This window comes from Eurytemora carolleeae, unplaced genomic scaffold (genome assembly GCF_000591075.1).
Source record: "Eurytemora carolleeae unplaced genomic scaffold, Eaff_2.0 scaffold1156, whole genome shotgun sequence".
NCBI classification, from domain to species: domain Eukaryota; kingdom Metazoa; phylum Arthropoda; class Copepoda; order Calanoida; family Temoridae; genus Eurytemora; species Eurytemora carolleeae.
In genome coordinates, this window is record NW_019402187.1 from 85,919 (window position 1) to 109,264 (window position 23,346).

Consider the following 23,346-nt stretch of genomic DNA (forward strand, 5'->3'; position numbering starts at 1 on the left):
GTGCTAAGCCACCCCTGTAAAATAGATTAAAGCCCCCCCCCCCCTTGGACAGATTACTGAATACGCCCCAGAATAGAGAAATAAAATATAATTAATCAGAGATATTTACTTTTGTAATTAGAAGGGTTTAATTTAATAAGCTTAACCTTCTCAACAATTAGGCTTTCAAAAATATTTCCTTTCTCATCTAATTTTATAAAAATAAAGTTCATAGAATTATATTGTTTTAAGGCAAGTTTAAGTATATAGAATTATATTGTTTAAGGCAAGTTAAAGTTTATAGAAGTATATTGTTTTAAGGCAAGTTTAAGTATATAGAAGTATATTACCTGAGTGGCCTGAATTGTTATCTCTATCTTTGTCAACAGAGTTTTCATCGTCGCTGAAAATTAAAAAATGTTACTTTGTATCTGTAAAAATAGGAATTGAGTCTTCGCCACAAATTCCGAATTTCTAATATCTATATCTTTGCAATATCTTTAAAATATCAAAAGTTAACACCATCAGGTTGCTAAAATATGGGGATTTGAACATCTGAGTTTGTTGCAAAGATTCAATTCCATAAAAGATAACTTCGAATGTTAAAAAGAATTAGTCTAGAATAATTGGCAGCAGCTCTTTCAACGCTGCAGTGGTTTGTTTACTGTAAAAAAGCATAAAAATGCCAGCACTATTTTTATGTTCCAAGTTGGAGAGAAAGGAGTTGAGTCTCTGTCACAAACTCAAATATCCATACCCCTATATCTTTGGAACCTGATGTTGTAAACCTTTAATAGTTGATCTAACATCATTTATAGTTTGATATATCTAGGGTCTACAACATTTGGTTCCATAGATATAGTGATTAGAAAATCAGAGTTTGTGGCAAAGACTCAATTCCTTAGAGACTTTTAAGCGTAATTTCAAAAGACCCCTCCATCCAAACCTTTGACTTTAAACCTTAAAAGCGATTTTAAAATTTCGAAAGAAAATATTTTGTTTGCCACTTGTAGGAAGTGAATATTAATATATTTTTTTAAAATAAAAAACCGAAGTTGCTAACAAAGTGCTCAACAATTGAAACGTTTCTCTAGATAATTCCAACAACCTTTATCAGTCAAAAGTTTAAATGGTACTGCCGTAAATCATGTCAGTCCCTCTAAGATACAATCATGAATCGTTTGAGTCAATTTAAATCTTGTTATTCAACCTTTGATTTGGACTTACCCGACGCGTAAGGCCCTGATGGGACACAGAACATTGGGAAGAGAAGGGAGGAGGACATTGGGAAGAGAAGGAAGGAGGACATTGGGAAGAGAAGGGAGGAGGACATTGGGAAGAGCAGTAAAGATGACCAGATCCAGAACTTAGGTCAGAAGGAGCCAAATCCATTCTTATGTTTAGTTCAAAGGGTCCGAAGTTGGAAGGTTCAATATCCTCCAGCTGTTCATTAAAGAAAAAATGAAATGATTATTCACCGTTTCCATGTTAGATAAAAATAACAGTTTGAAATATAAAGTATGAAATATCAGTTCACAAAGATATAAGGATTCGAGAATTTAAAAGATATATATATTTAGAGCTGAAAGCTTTAGAATGAGATATCCTTAATCCGAATTACTTAATCTGAGTATCCAATTTGGACACACTTTTGATTTTCTTCTTAAACCGTTCTTTCTTAGGTATAGAAGAGAAAAATTAAAAACCGGTTTTAAAAAATAAGAGAGTCCCTACCGTTTCTGTATATTAATCTTAAATGGCGCGCAAAATTTTTAAATCATCGGCTTTATATACGCGACTCTGATTGGTTGAATTTGATACACTTTTCAGGATACAAGTACAAAGTTAGGTTAGTCTCGATATTAAGAAAAAGAGAGGATCAAGCATTAATCTCGATATTCACCATTCTAAAGTTTTCAGCTCAGCTTTGTTTTTTTGTTCAGTTTGAATCTATGGATGCCTGGGGGGCTAAAGAATCAAAGTATGGAGGATCTATGCATGTTCATATAGGCCAATTTTTTTAAGGCCATTTATTGTCTCCCATCTATAGTCCTTGATATGTATCAGTTTATTAAATATCTAGAAATAAACAAAAGTTTTTAGGGTGTGTTATCTTACTTTTTTAAAAGCGTCTTTATTAAAAACAACATTATAAAGAATACAATTAAAGGAACTAAGTTCTTGGAACCTGACAGTGTAAACCTTTGATATTTCAAACTGAGACTTTTTGATCAAACAGAATTCATAGTTTGAACTATTCAAGGTCTAGAACATCGGGTTTCAAAGATAACGGGATTTAAAAAACTCATTTTCTTTTGTAAACTACATTTTTCTTAAAGGAATTGAGTCTTTGCCACAAATTCAGTTTTTGTAAAATCTATATCTTTGCAACCTTATGATGTAAACCTTTGATATTTCAAACTGAGACTTTTTGATCAAACAGAATTCATAGTTTGAACTATTCAAGGTCTAGAACATCGGGTTTCAAAGATAACGGGATTTAAAAAACTCATTTTCTTTTGTAAACTACATTTTTCTTAAAGGAATTGAGTCTTTGCCACAAATTCAGTTTTTGTAAAATCTATATCTTTGCAACCTTATGATGTAAACCTTTGATATTTCAAACTTACCTTATTTGATCTAATAGCATTCATAGTTTGAAATATTAAAGGTGTACGACATCGGGTTGCAACGATATTGAAATTAGAAAATCAGAGTTTGTGGCAAAAACTCAATTCCTTTTAAGAACGAATGTTTACTTATAAAAATATTAAACCAACTTTTGAAATTTATAAATTGCAATATGTTGTTGAACTAGAAACGGATAGTTAAACTATTTCTCCTGAACTGGTTCAACTTTATTTCAAAGACACAAAGACAAATTTGACTAGTGGTTGGTAGTTGAACAATCTCTCTCTAGTTTTTAAATTTACAATTTAGTTTAATAAAAAAAAAACTTAAAATACCTCATCTCTCCTGTTGTCACATGGCGAATAATTTCCATCCTGTTGAATAGAATAAGAATAATTTTGAATTCAAAATTACTGCTTATGATGGACCAAATCTCACAGAGTAAATTAAATAGTTGTTAGTTATACTTTTTTGGGAAAATATTTGATTGACCCTCGTCAGTTTTAACTAACGATATGATAACCATCAAAATCAATAATTAAAAATGTAAAAAATCACAAGAAGTGCGGCTTGTTTAGGGAGGGATATTGTATTTTTATTATAATAATTTATGAACATTGATAAAGTGCTCTTACCTCAAAATTTTCCACAAATTTCTTTGACATCTTTGATTTTATGTAATCTGAAACAAACACCATTATTACATATTTTAAAAAAGGTATTACAGATATTTTAATATTTTTAATTTTTATATTGTTATCAATTTTTACAAAACAAATTTCACAGATTCATTTAAGATTTATGCATCATAGAATGAGTCATTGATTAATTTAGAATTTATAATAACTAGGCTTCTTGTATATACATTTAGCTTGTCGTTGTCTGTCTGTTTAGTTTGTCTGTTTGTTTGTATCCAATAAACGTCAAAACGGCTAAACCGATCAGGCCCAAATTATGGCCATCAGACGTTAAATATGTAATCATGAAATATTTTTATCTTAAATAATTTTATTTTGTAAAATTTGAAAATGAGCGAAAAAATATTATGAAATCCGCTAATTAAAAAAAATTTATACTGTACAAAGAGAAGATGCTCACAGATAAAGCCACAATTAAAAGTTGAAAAAGAAGATGGGCGCGAAGCTCCCTAAAAGCCTAGCTATTATAACTTCTAAGTTAATATATAGATTATTATAATAATGATGATAATAATAATAATGATAAAAATTTAAGAAAAATAAAAACTATAAAAATCAAACATACATATTTCTTGAGAAGACGAATTGAAACAATTTTTAAAATAAACATTAAATAGTTATAATTAGTAGAATACAGAATCTTTAAATAGTATTTTCAATTAAAGGGGATGGTGGAGTTGGCACATTTGATGTAGGGGGGGGGGGGCCCTGNACTACAAGCGGCTTTGCGGGGCTTACCCTTACATGATAAAATACGCTCACTTCGTGAAGTGAATTTTTTTTTGAGAATTTGACAATCGGGAAGACATCCTTAGCAAGTATCCTTTCGAAAATAAAAATATTTTTGCCTTAGCTTAGATTATGTATCTAGGTGTGTATATAGTATGAGGTGAGGAGGTTATGGTGTGTGTGCATTATAACTGATCAAAAATTGGTGTCCTAGAAAAAACATATTGGATTAAAGAAAAAGCTCTTATTCTTGAATGGCGATGTTTAATGTAGACTTACCAAGTTTTTGGAATTATTTATCTCTCTGTAATTCATTGATATCTAGCCAAAGAAAGCAATAAGTCATTTTTTTTAGAGAGCCTCGACTCAATCTTTTTTCAGCCCTGGGCATATACATTCTAAATCTTTAACGCGTTTGTTTTTAGCTTAAGTATAAAAGAAGTAGTTGGCGAAATTTACTGCTTAATTTTTACGTGAGTCTACACATCTTGGTTCGCAGTGGTAAAGGATCTAAATAGATAAATCCACCATCCCCTTTAATTTTAATTCAAATACACTTTTTTTAATTCTATATAAAAATCTTCAAAATGAGCAAGGTTCTTGACAGTGTTATTATATGTAGTAAAAATATCTATTAATAGATAATAACTAATATTCGGTGATGGTAATGGACCAAACTTCTGTGGAGTTAAAAAAGTAGATTTTTGTTCCACATTTTTTGAAAATATATTTCGGACTTGGTTGATCCTCGTCAGTTCTAACGATATAATAACCATCAAAATTGATAAAAAATAAAAAATTGGGCCGTCAAATGGACAAAAGGGAAACGAACTAAGATCATGAGATGGAAAAAAGATAATTTGCAAAAATTCAATTCACTCAAAATTGAATAAAAATATTTACAGTATTGTTATTTGCGTGAAATCAAGTTTGCTTGATCAATTATCTTCTTCACACATGGATCATTCTTCATCACAGGGTTTCTAAACATTTTTAAAACTCTCAACTTTTTAAACAAGAAAGGAACTGAAATCTCGCCACCTTCAATATTTAAAACATAGAATATTTGGTCTAACAAAATTAACAGTTTAAAAAGGTTTACGCCATCAGGTTGCAAATATATATTGTTTAGAATTCTGTTTAGTGAGTATTCAGTTCCTTTAGTGTAATTTATGGCTATAAGATTCAAATACAGTGTTAAAATTTGTGTGATATATTCAACCACGGACAAGAGGTAACTTTAGGGAAAACGTTTACACTGTGTCACATATATGTGTATACTTTTAGTATTTAATGCAGAAGTTAGGAACTGAACTGAACTGATTGAAGACTGAAGTATAAAATGAAGCGTCTGGCTGGATGAGTCACACATTTGGGCCCTGGAACTCTTTTTAAAACTACATTTGTACTAAATACCGTACTCGTAAAACTGCTTTCAGAAATGTATCAATCCAAGTGCAACTCGTCAGCTATCAATGTCAACAGGGACACAAGCTCTTAAAAGGAGTGTTCGCGAAAAATGAGAGGGGGTAAAATACTTAGGGCGAAAAATAAGCGCTTTTGATCGCTACTAATCTTGCTTCCATCTGTAGAGTCTATAAGAAAATAATTGTTAAAAACGGCTTATACTGAAGAACGTAGCGTCCATACAAATTCAAAAAGTTGCAGCATTCAACTCGGATCGTAAAATAATCAATTTAATACAAACAAATCATTCAGATATTACAAACAATAGTCATTAATTATTTTTCGACACATTGGTATATAGTTTATATTTCATAATATTTTGGATTTTTTTTGGATAATATTTCTCTGGCATTTTCGAACATTCCTGGAAAATATGAAAATGTCGTCTTCATTATCAAAAATCCTCACAACAGGAATAAATGTTTTCAAAAGTAACTATCAGATCAGAAGAATAAAAATATTATGAAATATCAACTATATACAATTCGTGGAAAAATTATCGATGATTACTAGTTGTAATATCTAAATGATTTGTTTAGAAATAAATTGATTTTTTACGATCCGAGTTGAATGTTTCAACTCTCTGAATTTGTATGGACACTACGTTCTTCGGTACGAGTAGTTTCTAACCATTTTCTCCTTATAGACGCAACAGATAGAAATAAATTAGTAGTGATCAAAAGCGCTTATTTTTCGATAGGGTCACTTGAAATGCCATTTTCTTTAAAATTTTCCCTTTTTTAGGTGAAAATCTCCTTTCAAAATCTTGAAAAAGTTATAAGAAGTAGATTGTTGCTAGGAATAATCTTTATATTAACTTATCATATTAATTATGACGAAAGAAGCTATTTTCTCACAGTTTGATAATGATAACTTAAATGTATTTCAGCTGAATTATACGCACTTTACCAATTTCATCGTACAGGGGTTTGATCACAGTTTGATAATGATAACTTAAATGTATTTCAGCTGAATTATACGCACTTTACCAATTTCATCGTACAGGGGTTTGATCACAGTTTGATAATGATAACTTAAATGTATTTCAGCTGAATTATACGCACTTTACCAATTTCATCGTACAGGGGTTTGATCACAGTTTGATAATGATAACTTAAATGTATTTCAGCTGAATTATACGCACTTTACCAATTTCATCATACAGGGGTTTTTAAACGTTTTTCGCCAGACAAGTAGGGATGTATTGTTTTCACTTTTTGAAAAAACGATCGTTTCGGTTTGTTTACAATAATTATTTTTGGTCATAAAACCCTTAGATTGTAAAAATCATAAAATTAAGAAATATTAGCTCATTTCCTGTTATAAAAAACATGTCAGACGACATTCTTCAAATTTTTATATGTAAAAAATAAAGTTAGATGTCGAAAACGTTACGTTCATTTCACTCGATAATATAAAATGTAAAGAAAATTAAAATTATAATCATATTTATTAACGATGTTTTTTAAACGATATTTTTTTCAAGAAATCACGATCGTATCGTTTTTTTTTTGTTTTTGAAAAGTTCAAAACGAATGGTACGTTCGTTGTGCAGCCCCATAGTTTATTTCTGAAAACGATATGATCGATTTAGTAAAAAACGAAAAACGATAATATATTTTCGATCGTATTTAAAAGCGATTCAAAACCCTAACTACAAGCGGCTTTGCGGGGCTTACCCTTACATGATAAAATACGCTCACTTCGTGAAGTGAATTTTTTTTTGAGAATTTGACAATCGGGAAGACATCCTTAGCAAGTATCCTTTCGAAAATAAAAATATTTTTGCCTTAGCTTAGATTATGTATCTAGGTGTGTATATAGTATGAGGTGAGGAGGTTATGGTGTGTGTGCATTATAACTGATCAAAAATTGGTGTCCTAGAAAAAACATATTGGATTAAAGAAAAAGCTCTTATTCTTGAATGGCGATGTTTAATGTAGACTTACCAAGTTTTTGGAATTATTTATCTCTCTGTAATTCATTGATATCTAGCCAAAGAAAGCAATAAGTCATTTTTTTTAGAGAGCCTCGACTCAATCTTTTTTCAGCCCTGGGCATATACATTCTAAATCTTTAACGCGTTTGTTTTTAGCTTAAGTATAAAAGAAGTAGTTGGCGAAATTTACTGCTTAATTTTTACGTGAGTCTACACATCTTGGTTCGCAGTGGTAAAGGATCTAAATAGATAAATGGATATTTATAAGAATTGGGTATGCGCACATAAATTAATCATCGTCATCCATGAAATACGAACTCTGCATTTATTTCATAATACAATGTGATGTGGGACACCCTGTAGATAAAAACTGCAAGATATAGTTTTACAGTACCTGCTCTTTTTAAACATATTCACATGATGCTTCAGCTCTTTACTCAGGGCCTGTTTTTTCTTAAGAAGGTACTCATTCCTCTTTTTTTCCTTTTCCAACTCTCTCCTTAACCATTCTTCTCTCTCCTTTCTGTTTACGTAATTTATTAATAGAATTTTTATTAAAAGATTTCTGAGAAAAGAAAGCTTATTAGGTTGCATATGAATTCAATAAGTCTTCATTTCGCATTGACTATATATAAATGTTACGTTTATTTGCCGTGTTCAAGTTCTATAGACTTGTTTAATAAAGAACTAATCTTTTGTCAAGATGTTAGAACATTAAAAATCCCATGAGTCATGAAGATAAGCTCAAAGCAGCTGGGGCTGTGGGGAGGGGCTGTGGGGAGGGGCTATGTGGGGTGAGCTATTTTTCCAAGGGCGACTTCCCAAAGGATAATTTACCAAGTGGCAACTTCCCAAATGTGCAATTTTCCCAAGTGTGCAAGCGCTGCGGCTAAAACAGACTAGGAAAGTTGCCGCTTGGGAAATTGCACATTTGTGAAGTTGCCTTCGGGAAAGTACCTTACATCGTAATGTGGACTAAACTCCTTCCCCCGCCCCTGGAAGGTCAAAACTCAGTAATTCCGCCAACCCCCAGGGAAAATTCCTGTATACTGTAAGAACTTTAAATTCTGTGTCAACAAAATTATTGAAAGGGCTTTTTATTTCTTTGATTTGAGTCCAGAAATATTGATGAATGATTTTAACAACAACAAAAAAACTAATATCAAAATAAAAAGTAATCTTTTCTTAAGAGATAAAATATCTAACCTGATTTTTCTATATTTCTTGCATCTTAGAGAATTGTTTAATCCGCGATCCGGAAAAATTCTAGTTTGAGGAACAGAGTGTTGTACTGGAGTTAGACCGATATGTACTGCACTGTCCGGTACATGTTGTACCAGGGAACACGGGGCATAGAACGGTGGGACACCGTCGGTATCTGGGTATATGAGAAAATATTGTTGCTCAGCAGAGTTGGTGGATGTACTGCAAGATGGTGTACTGGAAGATAGTATACAGCAAGATAGTGTACTGCAAGATGGTGTACTGTAAGATGGTGTACTGCAAGATGGTGCACAGTAAGATGGTGTACTGCAATATGGTGTATTGCAAGATGGTGTACTGCAAGATGGTGTACAGTAAATTGAACTAAAAGAAGAACTGGTTTTAATTGTATCTTCAGGTAAAGCTTGACCGTCATTTGAATTGTCACCTTGACCTAAAATTGATAATTTTTACAGAACGAAGTTACTGGAAAAATATGTTTCTAAAATCGAATTTCTAAAATCTTGATTATTGTTTTCATAAACTTGATTCTGGTCAGATACTTGAAAATCATAAGTTTGCTCTTCTCCATGTATGTATGAGCATATTACATCATCGGGCAACCTCAATTCATCATGGGACAAGGCTGAAATTCCAGTCTCCAAAAGTTGGAAGGAAGGAACTGAAATTCCAGTCTCTTGAAGGTTACATCGATCAGTCTCATTGAGATGACATAATGGAGCTGAAACTTTAGTCTCTAGGGCACATAATGAAGCTGGAGCTTCAGTTTCTAGGGCACGTGATGGAGCTGATGCTTCAGTCTCTAGGGCACGTGATGGAGCTGGAGCTTCAGTCTCTAGGGCACGTGATGGAGCTGGAGCTTCAGTCTCTATGATATATAATGGAGCTGGAGATTCAGTCTCTTCAGTATATAATGGAGCTGGAACTGCAGTTTCTATGGTATATAATAGAGCTGGAACTTCAGTCTCGAGGGCACATAATGGAACTGGAGCTTCAGTCTCTAGAGCACGTAATGAAGCTGGACCTTCAGTCTTTTGAACACATAATGGAGGGTGAAGCCACGTTTGTAATGGAGCATAGGTTGGATATGGAGCTCCATTCCATTGAAGGTTGATGGGGTAGTTGTTCTCTGGATTATTCAAAGGCACATTGTCGCTAAAAACAAAACAAAAATTTAAATTTGTTTTTTAATATCAAATCAGAAGGTTGTAAAGGAAAAAAGATTATTCAGTATCTCTCACTAAGCATGCCAATTTTAAGGATACCAAGTATAACGTAGTGAACAAACTTTAAGTATATTCAGTATCTCCCACTAAGCATGTCAATTTTAAGGATACCAAGTATAACGTATTGAACAACTTGAAGTATATTCAGTATCTCCCACTAAGCATGTCAATTTTAAGGATACCAAGTATAACGTATTGAACAAACTTGAAGTATATTCAGTATCTACCACTAAGCATGACAATTTAAAGGATACCAAGTATAACGTATTGAACAACGTGAAGTACTAAGCATGTCAATTTAAAATATGTCTACAGTCCCTTTAAATTGTCATGATTAGTGGAACACTCAGTCCCTTTAAATTGTCATGAGTGTAACTATACAGTACCTGTTGTGTAAGGCTGTTACCCGTCACAGAGCAGTGAGAGGATGTGTCTGGATCTCCTTCGTCGATGGAGGAATAAACGGCCGAATAATCGTCCGTCCAGGATGCGTCATTAAAGTCTACAACCTCAAGATCCAGAGACATGAGAACCTCCTCATTGTGTTCATTCATAATCTTCTTCTTCTTTACTTCTTCCATCTTGGAAAATATATTTGAGATAATTGAAAAATACGTGCTTAGGGGCTCTACGTGTAACTTCAGGGGCTGGGGACCTATCATTTATAGAGAGGTATGTCCAATTCACAAACGTAAGTTCGTAACCTTTAAACCTTTGTCCGGACAACGATGAGGTAGATACCCTCATTCGTTTAAAAGGTATTGTTGTAAATCGGACATGACATATATAAATGGAAGTTCATTTAAAATTATGCTTACAGTCCCTTAAACAGTGCTTATTTTATTTAAGTTTTATATTTCAACAGCAACCATTAAAGTTTTTGCATTAACTTTCAAGATCGGGTCGAAAACCGTTGAGTTATTGGTGATTTTTTTCCCTCCTATTATAAATTTGTGATTGCTAACTGAACCTCCTTTTTCTTAATAATACCCTGAGCTGGGAACTCTTGTGGATATCAAGATCAATCGTTGATCTTTTGTTAATCTGCAGATTAATTTAGTCTTTATTCTATATTTCGCATGGTAATCGTACCCATGGTCAGGGGTTGAAGGGAGCTTTGATCAGGGGAGGAATAACTAAAATGAAGATATGAGAGATATAATTTTCAAAGTGCCCATTGTGGATATCATATCGAGATAAAACGATCGGGATTATAAGTTTCCAATTTCTAAACACTAGAATCAGAAAACTCTTGTATAGGAAGACGACTTTTAGACTCAAGTTATAACCATAAAAAGTCCAATGAACATGAGTAACAGTAATTGTGTAGTGTAAACAGACCCATGCGTGATGAGTGATTTAAGTCACTGGTAAAACTGTAGATTTAGAAAACATAGCAAATTACACACTTAATTATTGTTTTAATGTCGTCTTTCTATTCCACAGTTTTCTGGTTCTTACTGTGTATATTTGAATTTCAAAATCCACAGGGTAATGTTACATCGTCTACACGCAACATCCCCCCTACTGAACTTCTGACCTACTAACTTTCCGACCTACTGCAATATCGGACCTACGCCAGCTGTTTATTTTAGTATTATTTGATGGTTAGGTTAGGTTAAGACAATTTCTGGGCCGAGCGCTGCGGCTAGGACAGGCTAGGGGGCCGAGCGCTGCGGCTAGGACAGGCTAGGGGGCCGGGCGCTGCGGCCACAAGTCCATATAGCAGCTGTAATACCACGTGCTAGTAGGTCGGATGTGTAGTATAGCGGATTTGGCGTAGGTCAGAAGTGGAGTATGGCGGATGTGTAGGTCGAAAAATACACCACCATCCACAGCTGTGATCAAGTAAATAACAAAAGAAAGACGACATGCATTCCAAAATTATTCTTATCATTACAAAATACAAATTATCAAGTCAACAAAAAACACGAATATGAGTATCTGTGTTCAAGAATGAACAAAAATCAGAACAGAACACAATGACCAAATTTAATAAATTTGAGAGGTCGATGAACTGCCTACCGCCGGTTAAAATTTAAACAATTGATTCTAACCCTTCCTAAATCTAGGTACTAGGTAGTAGACGTAGTTCTGCTCAAATTCATTAAATTCGATCCCAGGGTAAATAAAATGGGATTAAATTTTGATGAAAATGTTCCAAAACAATAAAGATTCGAAGAAAAAAATTTAAATACCTTCTTAGTTTTCTCATTTCGCTTTGATATCATCGGAACCATCATTGTTTAAAACTGAAATATATTCATATATTCATTGTACGCATTGCACAGTAGGTACTATGGTACACAGTCCCATTTCACTTTATCAGATTATTTTCAAGCAACTGCATTGTATTACAACCTGACAAAACTGAACTTAACCTCGGAAGTATTTCCGATTTAAAAAGGCTGTGTGCAGGTGATCTATATTTCTTTATAAGGAACTTTATGTTTATATACAGTACATAATATACAGTACATAATATACCATTGCATAACATTCTTTTAAAAGCTGAAGGAAAAGTTCAGTTCTAAGGTATGAGCGTCATTAGACATAAACTTCTGTATATTGTACATGTAAGGATTTTAGAACTCCCGCCCCTCCCCACGCTCTCACAAAATTATAAATTATCTAAGCTTATTCTTTTAACCCTAAATTTAAAATATATAATTTAAAGTATATTTACGGCGAGGAACTTTTATTTTAAAATCGTATTTTTTTACTTTTTTACCAACTCTTTTCTATAAAACTTTTGTCTTGGATGGAATTGTTCTTTACTAAGAACAGAACGAGGGATGGAAACGTTCTTTGACTAAGAACGGAACGAACGGGATGGAACCGGTCTTTGAATAAGAACGCCAAGAACGGAACAAAAAGACCGTTCTTCTACTCAGAACGGAACGGAATGGAACGAGAACGGAACGATATAAGGAACAAGAACGGAACGATTTAGCTGAAGGTCCTTGTTCTAGAACCGAACGGAACGATTTCTAAAAAGTCGGAACGTGCCCAGCCCTAGTACAGGGTTACCCATAAAGGATCAGACTGAAAACACGACCTAAAACTCTAAAAATATGACGATTTAAAACTTGATTTCTGGTTTCTGCATTCAATTATGTATTTTGGTGGTTTACTAAATGATCGAGCACAGAAATAAGCCTGTTTTGGGATACAAGGAACCCTGAATTCAAGAAAACGGACGAAACCAATTTCGTACAATTGTCTCTGAAGTCTCTTCCTACATGGGTAACCCTGTATGTAAACACTGTTAAAGGACCCGTTTATATTTTCCTTCCGTTTACATTTCCGTTTATACTTCAGTTTATACTTCCGTTTATACTTCCGTTTTTACTTCCGTTTATAATTCCGTTTATAATTCCGTTTATACTTCAGTTTATACTTCCGTTTATTATTCCGTTTATACTTCAGTTTATACTTTCGTTTATACTTCCGTTTATTATTCCGTTTATACTTCAGTTTATATTTCAGTTTATACTTCCGTTTATACTTCCGTTTACACTTCAGTTTATACTTCCGTTTATACTTCAGTTTATACTTCCGTTTATACTTCAGTTTATAACCCCATTTGAATCATAAGAATTCTTTAACATCGTGTATTCTACAGCTGTATTATATAAATAAGAAAAGAAAAAGCATTTTTAATCTAAACTGTTATTATTATTATGAACTGTTAACTCAATTAAAACAATAGTTTAGAAATGAATATAGATATTGATAAATATATAAAATACTGTAACAGAACGGTACAAACTGATTGAGATAATGTGCTGTAGATTTTGTAATTTGCAATGATCATTGCAAATATAGTTGATGCAATTCTCAAAATGTTTAAAACTCGATTTAAAAAATAGTTGCAAATTAAAAAATATTTCTGAACATTTCATAATTATAAAAAACGATGACAATTCCACTTTTTTCTGGTTCTCACTGCATGGTATACGGGGGGGGGGGGCTTATGCGTCACGTCTATACATGAATAGTTTAGCTGTTTTGTAATATTAACTGAATAATTTCAGTATCTGAATTCAGTGTTTTCAAGAGATAAGAAATTAAGGCGGGGCGGAGCAAAGTGATTAAATGCTGTTGGATGACGACATTTTATGTCCCAAGTATTTAAAAATAATAGCCAGGTTCTAGAGAGCTAAATACCACTCTTTAAAAATCCTGCTTGGTGGTATTAATTAGGTAGATCATCTACCATACGCGTTCTTTAGAAGTGTAAATACTGGTATTATGCATGATACCGGTATTACAAAGAGTGGTGTTACCCAAATCTAGCCGCAGGGTGGATTTAGGTAGGATAATCTACCCCATATGCTGGTATTAGTTTGGTTTGGGTAGATTTAGTTGAATTAAAGGGATGCATAAAAAACAAATGAATACTTTTAAAATGGAAAATAATTTTATAACCCCCCCCCCTCTATATATAAAGGTGCGTTTTACTTTTATATGATATTTTGAATATTAAATAAAATTTGAGAAAAACTTAAAATGACGAAGAAAAAAAAACATAAATTAGCCTTTTTGTTTTAAATTTCGTATGATGTGATGACCTTGTTGTTTACATTTAGATGCCTTATTCTTTGGAATTTTACAAAAAGGTTGATAATGAAGATCTTGGTTCTTTTACAGTTATTGATGGGATTGCAGAAGATAAGAGAAATTTCCTTGCAGGGGAGATTTCTGGAAGTTCCGAAAAAGTGCTCAAATTTGGCTTAAAATCAGACTAAGCAAAATGAAGAGCACACACTCTGCTATCTCCGATTTCATTAGTGTCGTCAATTTTCAAAGAATTCAGCCACAAGGGTGGTTCCATGGGGAAAATTATAGGCAGAGGTATGCCGAATATTTTTCTATTTATTTTATATCATGAAGGTTAGCCATTATGGAGGCAGAAGAGATTTAAGTTTTACCTAAATAATGTTTGACATCATTCTCGTGGATTTGAAGATTCCAACATCTCAAAATCCTCGGAAAACTTTATTCTAGTCATGCTTTATGCCCTAACGTCGCCATATTTTTTAAAAAATGTATTTATTTTCAAGGATCGGACACTTTCAAAAAATAATATTGAAAGGACGAGGATTTCGAGGTGGTTTGGACAAGAAAATGAGGAGAATGTGGTTCGGAATAGAGATTGATGTGGTTGGCCTTCCTCCCCTCACTTTACGTTGGTATTTCCATTAAGAAAACTGATTCATTAATTCCTTAAAAGTAGCAGATTGCACCTTAAAAGAAGCAGATTGAACAAGTTTTGCAAATAAATTTTGCAAACAATTTAGCTCACTGCCATGCTAATAACTGATTCTGCAGATTTTAAGTTCTTAAACATACACTGCGGTTTTAAAGTTTTTTTTAAAATATATTTTTGCATATTTGGTATAACATTGGCGTTGGTCAAGGGCTTTTCAAAAATGTATAAAGTGAGTATTTTAGTGTATATAGTGTAACTGTAAAGTGTCATAATTTAAATTTATATTCTAAAGAAATATGAGAAAGAAAAAACAATTAAAAGATAAAAATAGATTAACCAACCGTCGAATTTTTCCGTATCTATTTTTAGAGTTGAACCCTAGTTGACCCATTATTCAGGTCAAACCTACCCTACACTTTAGTATTTAAGAAATTAGCATTACACCAAGTAAACAGCAAGGAAATTAATCAAGTTAAACAATATGCACCAATAATGGAAATAATGTATGTATAAAAACCCTCTATAATTATAATAGTTATCTGACGATATAAATAACACTGATAATTGTTATGATATCAGTTCCATCAGAAGATCCAGGATATACAAAATGGTGACCTAACCCTAGGATCGACACTGCACTATCTGGCTCCATTCTTCTCTTCCTTGCTCATTGCTGTGGACTCAAATAAACTACTACAACTTTCTTGTTTCTTTTGTTCTCCCGTATTTTCATACTTGAATAAATCTTTTCATTTTGCCTCAGTGCAACATTAGAGACTTACAAGACTTACAAATCTCATTTATACTATTTGGATAAATTTGAACTGGTTGTTTCTTAATGTTTGAAACTTCAACAATAGCAAGAATATGGTTATAATTTCTAAATATTAATACAACAGTAACATAAATGGGGTGAAATCTATTATTTCCAGGGGGTTTTCAGACCCAACGGGTACTGAGCCTGGAGCCCTCCTCCCCTTTTTCTAAAACTAAAAAGTCTACCCACTCCTAGACAAACTCCTGTATCTGCCCCTGAAAAGTAATGTTTCAGATAAAAGATGGATCCACAACTGAAGAACAAAGTGGTGATTATAACAGGTAACATTTATCAAGAATAATTTTTTAATATTTAGATTTTTTTTATTTTATTTTGTTGACAACATTTGTCAAAATCTTGTAAATTTTTTTTGTTGTTTAAGGGCGGATATTGGATATTTTTGCTTTAGCATCGTTTAAAAGTTTTTTTTGCAAATCTTACTGCAGTTAATAATTGCAAATTTTGTTTAAGGGCGGATATTGGATATTTTTGCTTTAGCATCGTTTAAAAGTTTTTTTGCAAATCTTACTGCAGTTAATAATTGCAAATCTTACTACAGTAAATAATTGCAAATTTTACTGCAGTAAATATAAATGCAAATCTTACTGCAGTAAATAAATGCAAATCTTACTGTGGTAAATGATTGCAAATCTTACTGCAGTAAATAATTGCAAATCTTACTTCAGTAAATAATTGCAAATCTTACTGCAGTAAATAAATACAAATTTTACTGCAGTAAATAATTGAAAATCTTACTGCAGAAAATAATTGCAAATCTTACTGCGGTAAATAATTGCAAATCTTACTGCAGTAAATGATTGCAAACATAACTGTGCTAAATAATTGCAAATCTTACTGCAGGAAATAATTGCAAATCTTACTGCAGGAAATAATTGCAAATCTTACTGCAGTAAATAAATGCAAATCTTACTGCAGTAAATAAATGCAAATCTTACTGTGGTAAATAATTTCAAATTTTACTGCAGTAGATAATTGCAAATCTTACTGCAGTAAATAATTGCAAATCTTACTGCGGCAAATAATTGCAAACATAACTGTGCTAAATAATTGCAAATCTTACTACAGGAAATAATTGCAAATCTTACTGCAGGAAATAATTGCAAATCTTACTGCAGTAAATAATTTCAAATCTTACTGCAGTAAATAATTGCAAATCTTACTGCAGTAAATAATTGCAAATCTTACTGCGGTAAATATTTGCAAATCTTACTGCAGTAAATAATTGCAAATCTTACTGCGGTAAATAATTGCAAATCTTACTGCAGTAAATAATTGCAAATCTTACTGCGGTAAATAATTGCAAATCTTACTGCGGTAAATAATTACAAATCTTACTACAGTAAATAATGGCAAATTTACTGCAGTAAATAATTGCAAATCTTACTGTGGTAAATAATTGCAAATCTTACTGCAGGAAATAATTGCAAATCTTACTGCAGGAAATAATTGCAAATCTTACTGCAGTAAATAAATGCAAATTTTACTGCAGTAAATAAATGTAAATCTTACTGCAATAAATAAATGCAAATCTCACTGCAGTAAATAAATGCAAATCTTACTGCAGTAAATAATTGCAAATCTTACTGCGGTAAATAATTACAAATCTTACTACAGTAAATAATTTCAAATCTTACTGCGGTAAATAATTACAAATCTTACTGCGGTAAATAAATGCAAATCTTACTGCAATAAATAAATGTAAATCTTACTGCAGTAAATAAATGCAAATCTTACTGCAATAAATAAATGCAAATCTTACTGCAGTAAATAATTGCAAATCTTACTGCGGTAAATAAATGCAAATCTTACTGCAGTAAATAAATGCAAATTTTACTGCAGTAAATAATTGCAAATCTTACTGCGGTAAATAATTACAAATCTTACTACAGTAAATAATTGCAAATTTTACTGCAGTAAATAATTTCAAATCTTACTGCGTTAAATAATTGCAAATCTTACTGCAATAGATAATTGCAAATCTTACTGCAGTAAATAATTGCAAATCTTACTGCAGTAAATAATTGCAAATCTTAATGCAATAATTTCAAACAACTTTTTTTAAGGAGCAAGTTCCGGATTTGGGAGAGGTACAGCCGTACAATTTTCTAGACTAGGGTGCAGGTAATAGTAACGATATATTTTTTAGTTGTAATTTAGAGGGACTGTATGCGTAATTTTAAGCGAGCCTCCAGGTGAAGATTGAAGAATGCCCGATTCACAATGCCCTAGAAACCTTTATTTGTACAATAATGTGAAAGATATATGTTCGTTCATCTATGTTGACAAGTGCTTAAATATCATAATTTCTTTTTTTGTAGTAGAAATATCAGGCATTGTTATCTTGGCATTTAGGGTCGGTTGAAATTACGCTCACAGTCCCCTGTAATTAAAGAAATTAATAAAGAGCATTCTCTCCTACAGGGTGTCCCACGAAACATGACAGTATGCAGGACGACTTGAATGTCGTCTTGATTTTTTATATAATTTGCTGCGTTTATTTGTCAACCTAATTTTAGAAGTAAATTTCTATGGAAAGGTGAAATGTATTAGAATTATTGATATGACTTAGTGTGAGTCTGAGTATGAGGAAAACTAATCCATTTAATTAATCACAATTCAAAACTTTTACTCTATTAAATAGTTCTTTACAAATTATAGAAGATATAATCGAAAGCATGTCAGATTTCAATCTAGCAAGATATATAACTTAATTGACATGCAGTTAAGGTATAAAATTGCAAGGCCTCCGTAACAATTTCGGCTATTAACCATAACTGCCACTTTTCTTTGTAAAACGTATTGTGCGGATTTTTCTGTATTATTTTGTGCATTTTCAAAAATAATCAATGTCCAAATTATTTTCCGAACAAATTTTTTGTCTTTAGTGATTTCGCGGGTCGGAGTTGTCACAACAAATTCGGTCTAGATCGGTTTAGCCGTTTTGACGTTTTTTTGGACACAGACAGTCAAACAAACAAGCTAAATTTATTTAAAGAATATTTGTAGGTTGGCTCTGATTGCCAGAAGAAAGGAATTACTCGAAGAGGTTGCTGCGGAATGCCGCGCTCAAGGAGCACCGCAGGTTAAATAGATAAAGGGACTGTAGTAGTGCTGGGCACGTTCCGACTTTTTTGAAATAGTAATTCGTTCTAGAACGAGGGCCTTTATCTAGATCGGGAACGTCCTCGTTCGTTCTTTTTCCAATCGTTCCATCCATTTTCCGTTCCGTTCCGTTCTTGGTGGTCTTAGTCGAGAACAGTTCCATCCCAAGTGTTAATAAATTATTTATGTAATTTTCTTAAGTGGACCCATCAAAACACCTTCTTAATACTGTGGTGTATGCGTCAAGGGGTGAAAAATAGAGTTGGAAACGTTTCTTAAAAAATATCTATATTTTCATATGATTTATTAAATAGATAATATAATATCAAATCTTTATTGACACTGAAGCCAGTATTGATTAAAACTTTTTTAGTTAGGGGCAAAAGTGAGATTTTAAAGTATTTTTCTATATGATGTAATTATACTTTGGAATACATGCGTAGTTACAAGTGACCCTCCATGTCCAATGTATCTTTGAAACCTTCACTTCTCCATCGTTTCTAAAGCAATTGAAGTGCATAAGTCACTTTCGTTAATGTAATACTTGATCAGGCAAAGCTTTAAAGGGTATTGTTGTGAATCAGAATTGAAATTATGCATGAACTCACTGTAAACCTCTTAAAATTTATTCTAAATTAATTGTACTGGTTTGTAGGTTTTTAACTTTGAAGCTGTGAAAAAAGAAATTTACAATATTATTTTTTTTAAATAATGAAAAGCTTCAAAAGTACTGCGTAGTCGTATTTCAAGGAGCACCACTGGTTAGATCTTTAAAGGGATTGTAGACGTAATTCAAGGAGCACCACAGGTTAGATATTTAAAGGAACCGTAGCCGTATTTCATAGAGCACCACAGGTTAGATCTGTAAAGGAACTGCAACGTATGCAATGGTCGTTTTATGTCCGCGACATAAAATTAAATGATATCTTTCTATGCAAAACGAGGCATGCAGTGAGACAAATTTTGGTTCAAAAGTCCAGTCAATGGCAATCCATTCCCTTCCTGTTCCTTCAAGTGCTTCTAGGGCTAAGATTATTTGCTACTGATTAAGGTTTATAAATATTAATCAAAACCTAAAATGTTTTAGGTTTTAGTTTGTTGTCGTGATGTGTCTATTGAAGAGGAATGTGTTGCAGTTGTTCAAGAGATATTTCAAGCTTTCCATGGTAAAATTATAAGCTATAGCTTGAGAACCCAAGCTATAGCCCTGCAAACCAAACTTTCTCTAAAAAATCAACCCACTCAATTTAGAATGTTTAAACCAAACTAAGAACATTCCCGTGGGTCTACCGAGTTCCCTAATCAAAATTTGAGGTAAACCGGTAAAAACAAACAGAGACTTCGAACGTAACATGACAGGAGCAAGACGATTTGAAAGTTGGCTTTGTTCTTCGAATTTATTTGGGGCATTCAGTCCATAACCTTCTTTTACATATGTATGCCTCTAGAAACAATATCTACAAATTTCTCTTAGTTCTGGGATTTTCAAAATGCGGTCTTCCTTTTTTTGTGCTCTCAATATTACAGGAATTTTTAAAAATCTCGTTTGGATTTCAATTTTATCAAATTAAAAAAAAAATGTCGAAATCTGAAGCGAAGCACCGAAAAAAAATTCATCATCTGTTTCAGAAATCGGTAACGGCGCAGCCGTTAACGGTTTTTTACAGTATTAAAGGTTTAAAAAATCGTCAACAGCATAGCCGTTAACGGTTTATTACAGTATTAACAGTTTAAAAAATCGTCAACAGCATAGTCATTAACGGTTTATTACAGTATTAAGGGTTCCTGAAATCATTTGCCGTCCTTTTTAGTTTTAACGGCGTAAATCTACCACAAAAATTCGAGGTTTTACAAATTCCAAGATTGTTTATACTGAACATTTGCTTTAATTATTTTATGCCTAATTATTCCCCTGTAAGGCTTGATTGAAGAAGAGTAAATAACAAAAAAAAAAACAAGTTAATAATAATTTTTCTATCTAGTTTAGGAATTGTTCAATTTTCTATCAATATTTAGAAATTGATGTNCCAATATGAAGCGTCACTTGAAATAACGTCTACAGTGAACTGCGTGTTGACAATTTTCTATTAATATTTAGGAATTGAACTGTGTGTTGACAATTTTCTTTCAATATTTAGGAATTGACGTCCTTGTTAACAATGCTGGATGTCTTTCCAAGAGATGTAAGTTAATACATTTAAATTTTTGTAAAAAATTAACGAAAAAAATATATTTTAAAACCAGAGGAACTGAGTTCTTGGAACAAACTTAAATTTTATAATCCATGTATCTTTGCAACCTGAAAGTATAAACCTTTGATATTTCTACTATTTTATCTAATAAAGTCATAGTTTCAAAAACAAAGGTCTGCGGCATTGGGTTGCAAAGATTTAGGGATTAGGAAATCTTAGTTTGTGGCAAAACCTCAGTTCCTTTGTAAAAATTTTCAATTTAATTTTTTTTATATTTCAAATTGTGTTCTAGCGACTTTGGTAGAAGCCACGACTGAGGATTTTGACAAAGTAATGAATATTAACACTAGGTTAGGAACAAAGTTTTCATCAAAATTAAAAATGGGGTCTTTATTTTTCATATCTGTCCCCATCAGCTTTCTATGTGTCAAACAACGTTCGATGAATATTTTTGAAAAATTATAATCCAAATTAAATTTAAGAATCAAAGTTTTTTATTTGATAATGTTTTCTTTTAAGTTAATAATTTTGTAATTAAAATACTTACCACGCTCCTCTCTCTTCAAATATTTGAATTATTAAAACAATATAATGAGATTTCTGTGTACGCCCATGAAGTCTACCATTTATTTTAGATCTATAATGACGCTAACTCAACAGTGTATTCCACATCTCACTAAATCTAAGGTATTTGTTAAAGTTAGGAATTGGACAGGCTACTTTATAAATATTATATACTTGACTAAAGGACTGAAAGAAAAGACCAAGATTGAGTGGAATAATAAAACATGGTTACACACAAACTATATTTACAGGTTTAAATATACAAACTAATGATAAACTGATCGATAACCTCTTCTTGTTCGCTCAAAGTAGCGAATGTATATTCCATGGAACTTCTCCTATTCGTTGCTTCGTGCCTACTGACTAGGTCTTTGGGGATTCGGGGTTCAACATCCTCTTGGACTAGGTCTAGATTGTTTGGCTTTATTCTTGGATTGCATTGTAGGCTTTATTTCACTGACATGGGAGCAATGAACTGTACGATACTATAAACATATTGGAGGATCCTTGGTTGGGTGAACCCAATATATATACATATTGGAGAATCCTTGGTTGGGTGAACCCAATATATATACATATTGGAGAATCCTTGGTTGGGTGAACCCAATATGAAGCGTCACTTGAAATAACGTCTACAGTCCCTTAAAGTCAGTTTTTTTATTGAGTTTATCAATCTTTTTATTACTCGAGATAGTCCAGGTATTTAGCTTCAGTAATCTTGCTACAGGGTTACCTTTAAAGGATGAGACTTTTAATGACGACCTGCTAAAATATCGAAAATTCTAAAAAAATGTTGAATATAAAAATATTTATTTAACACTAACATAAGCTATTTATAACAAAATTGAAAAAAATGAACTTAACAATTTTTCTGAACATTGAATTATATCCAGGTAAAAAGTTGTGAGATATCCTTAACATTATTTTTTCAAATTCTAACAAATCTAAATGTTTGTGATTTTTCAATGCTTTGGATGCTTCGGCATTACAAAATGCTTGGGCCGGTTGTGACTTGTGATCAGTAAATCTTGACAAAGAAATTGAATCTTTGCCACAAACGCAAATTTTTAAATCACTTTATCTTTGCAACCTAATGATATTTCAAATTTAGGTTATTTGATCATAGTTTGAAATATTCTAGTTTTACGGCATTGATTTCCAAAGATACAGGTATTAGAATAAAAGAGTTTGTGGCGAAGACTCCATTCATGTTTAAAGGGTTCTGTAGTGAATGTCTCCTCTATTCTTGGGACCCATGCTGTCCCAGGGTTAGCTCCATACAATATGAGTAAAGCTGCACTGGATATGCTTACAAGGTAAATCTAGATTGTAAACAGGGGCTGCTACAGAGATTTTCAAAAAAAAATCAAATTAAAGGAACCAGATGCTGACTGACCCTTTCTTCGTAGTTGCACCTAAATTTTTCCACAGAATCAAGCAACCCCCCCCCTCCCCACTGCTCTCCCAACTTTTCAGCTGTGGAATGTATATCCAATTTTCCTGGGGTGCCCCACCCCTCTTAAAGGGAGTGACCACAATGTA

The 23,346-nt window shown here is 32.6% G+C and overlaps 2 protein-coding genes across 3 annotated transcripts in view; one reads left to right on the forward strand and one right to left on the reverse strand.

Moving 5' to 3' along the window:
• Positions 1–4,865: 4,865 nt before the first annotated feature.
• On the reverse strand, positions 4,866–9,766 carry LOC111718216 (uncharacterized). The gene is made up of 5 exons (XM_023493755.1): positions 9,730–9,766; positions 9,356–9,667; positions 8,650–9,100; positions 7,838–7,966; positions 4,866–5,632 (listed from the first exon to the last, which is right to left on the reverse strand). The coding sequence occupies exons 1-5, from the start codon at positions 9,764–9,766 to the stop codon at positions 5,608–5,610; spliced, it is 954 nt and encodes a 317-aa protein (XP_023349523.1). The 3' UTR covers positions 4,866–5,607.
• A 6,397-nt stretch (positions 9,767–16,163) lies between these two features.
• The window catches only part of LOC111718210 (3-oxoacyl-[acyl-carrier-protein] reductase FabG), a 9,728-nt gene continuing 2,545 nt past the window's right edge, over positions 16,164–23,346 (forward strand). For both annotated transcript variants that reach the window (XR_002769005.1, XM_023493749.1), the window contains exons 1-8: positions 16,164–16,206; positions 18,010–18,067; positions 18,953–19,028; positions 20,136–20,214; positions 21,187–21,231; positions 21,533–21,590; positions 21,876–21,927; positions 23,023–23,120. Coding sequence is in view for 1 of the 2 variants with exons in the window: in XM_023493749.1 (XP_023349517.1) it covers positions 16,167–16,206; positions 18,010–18,067; positions 18,953–19,028; positions 20,136–20,214; positions 21,187–21,231; positions 21,533–21,590; positions 21,876–21,927; positions 23,023–23,120 (506 nt within the window). In the remaining variant the exon portion in view is untranslated. The remainder of the gene's footprint in view (positions 16,207–18,009; positions 18,068–18,952; positions 19,029–20,135; positions 20,215–21,186; positions 21,232–21,532; positions 21,591–21,875; positions 21,928–23,022; positions 23,121–23,346) is intronic.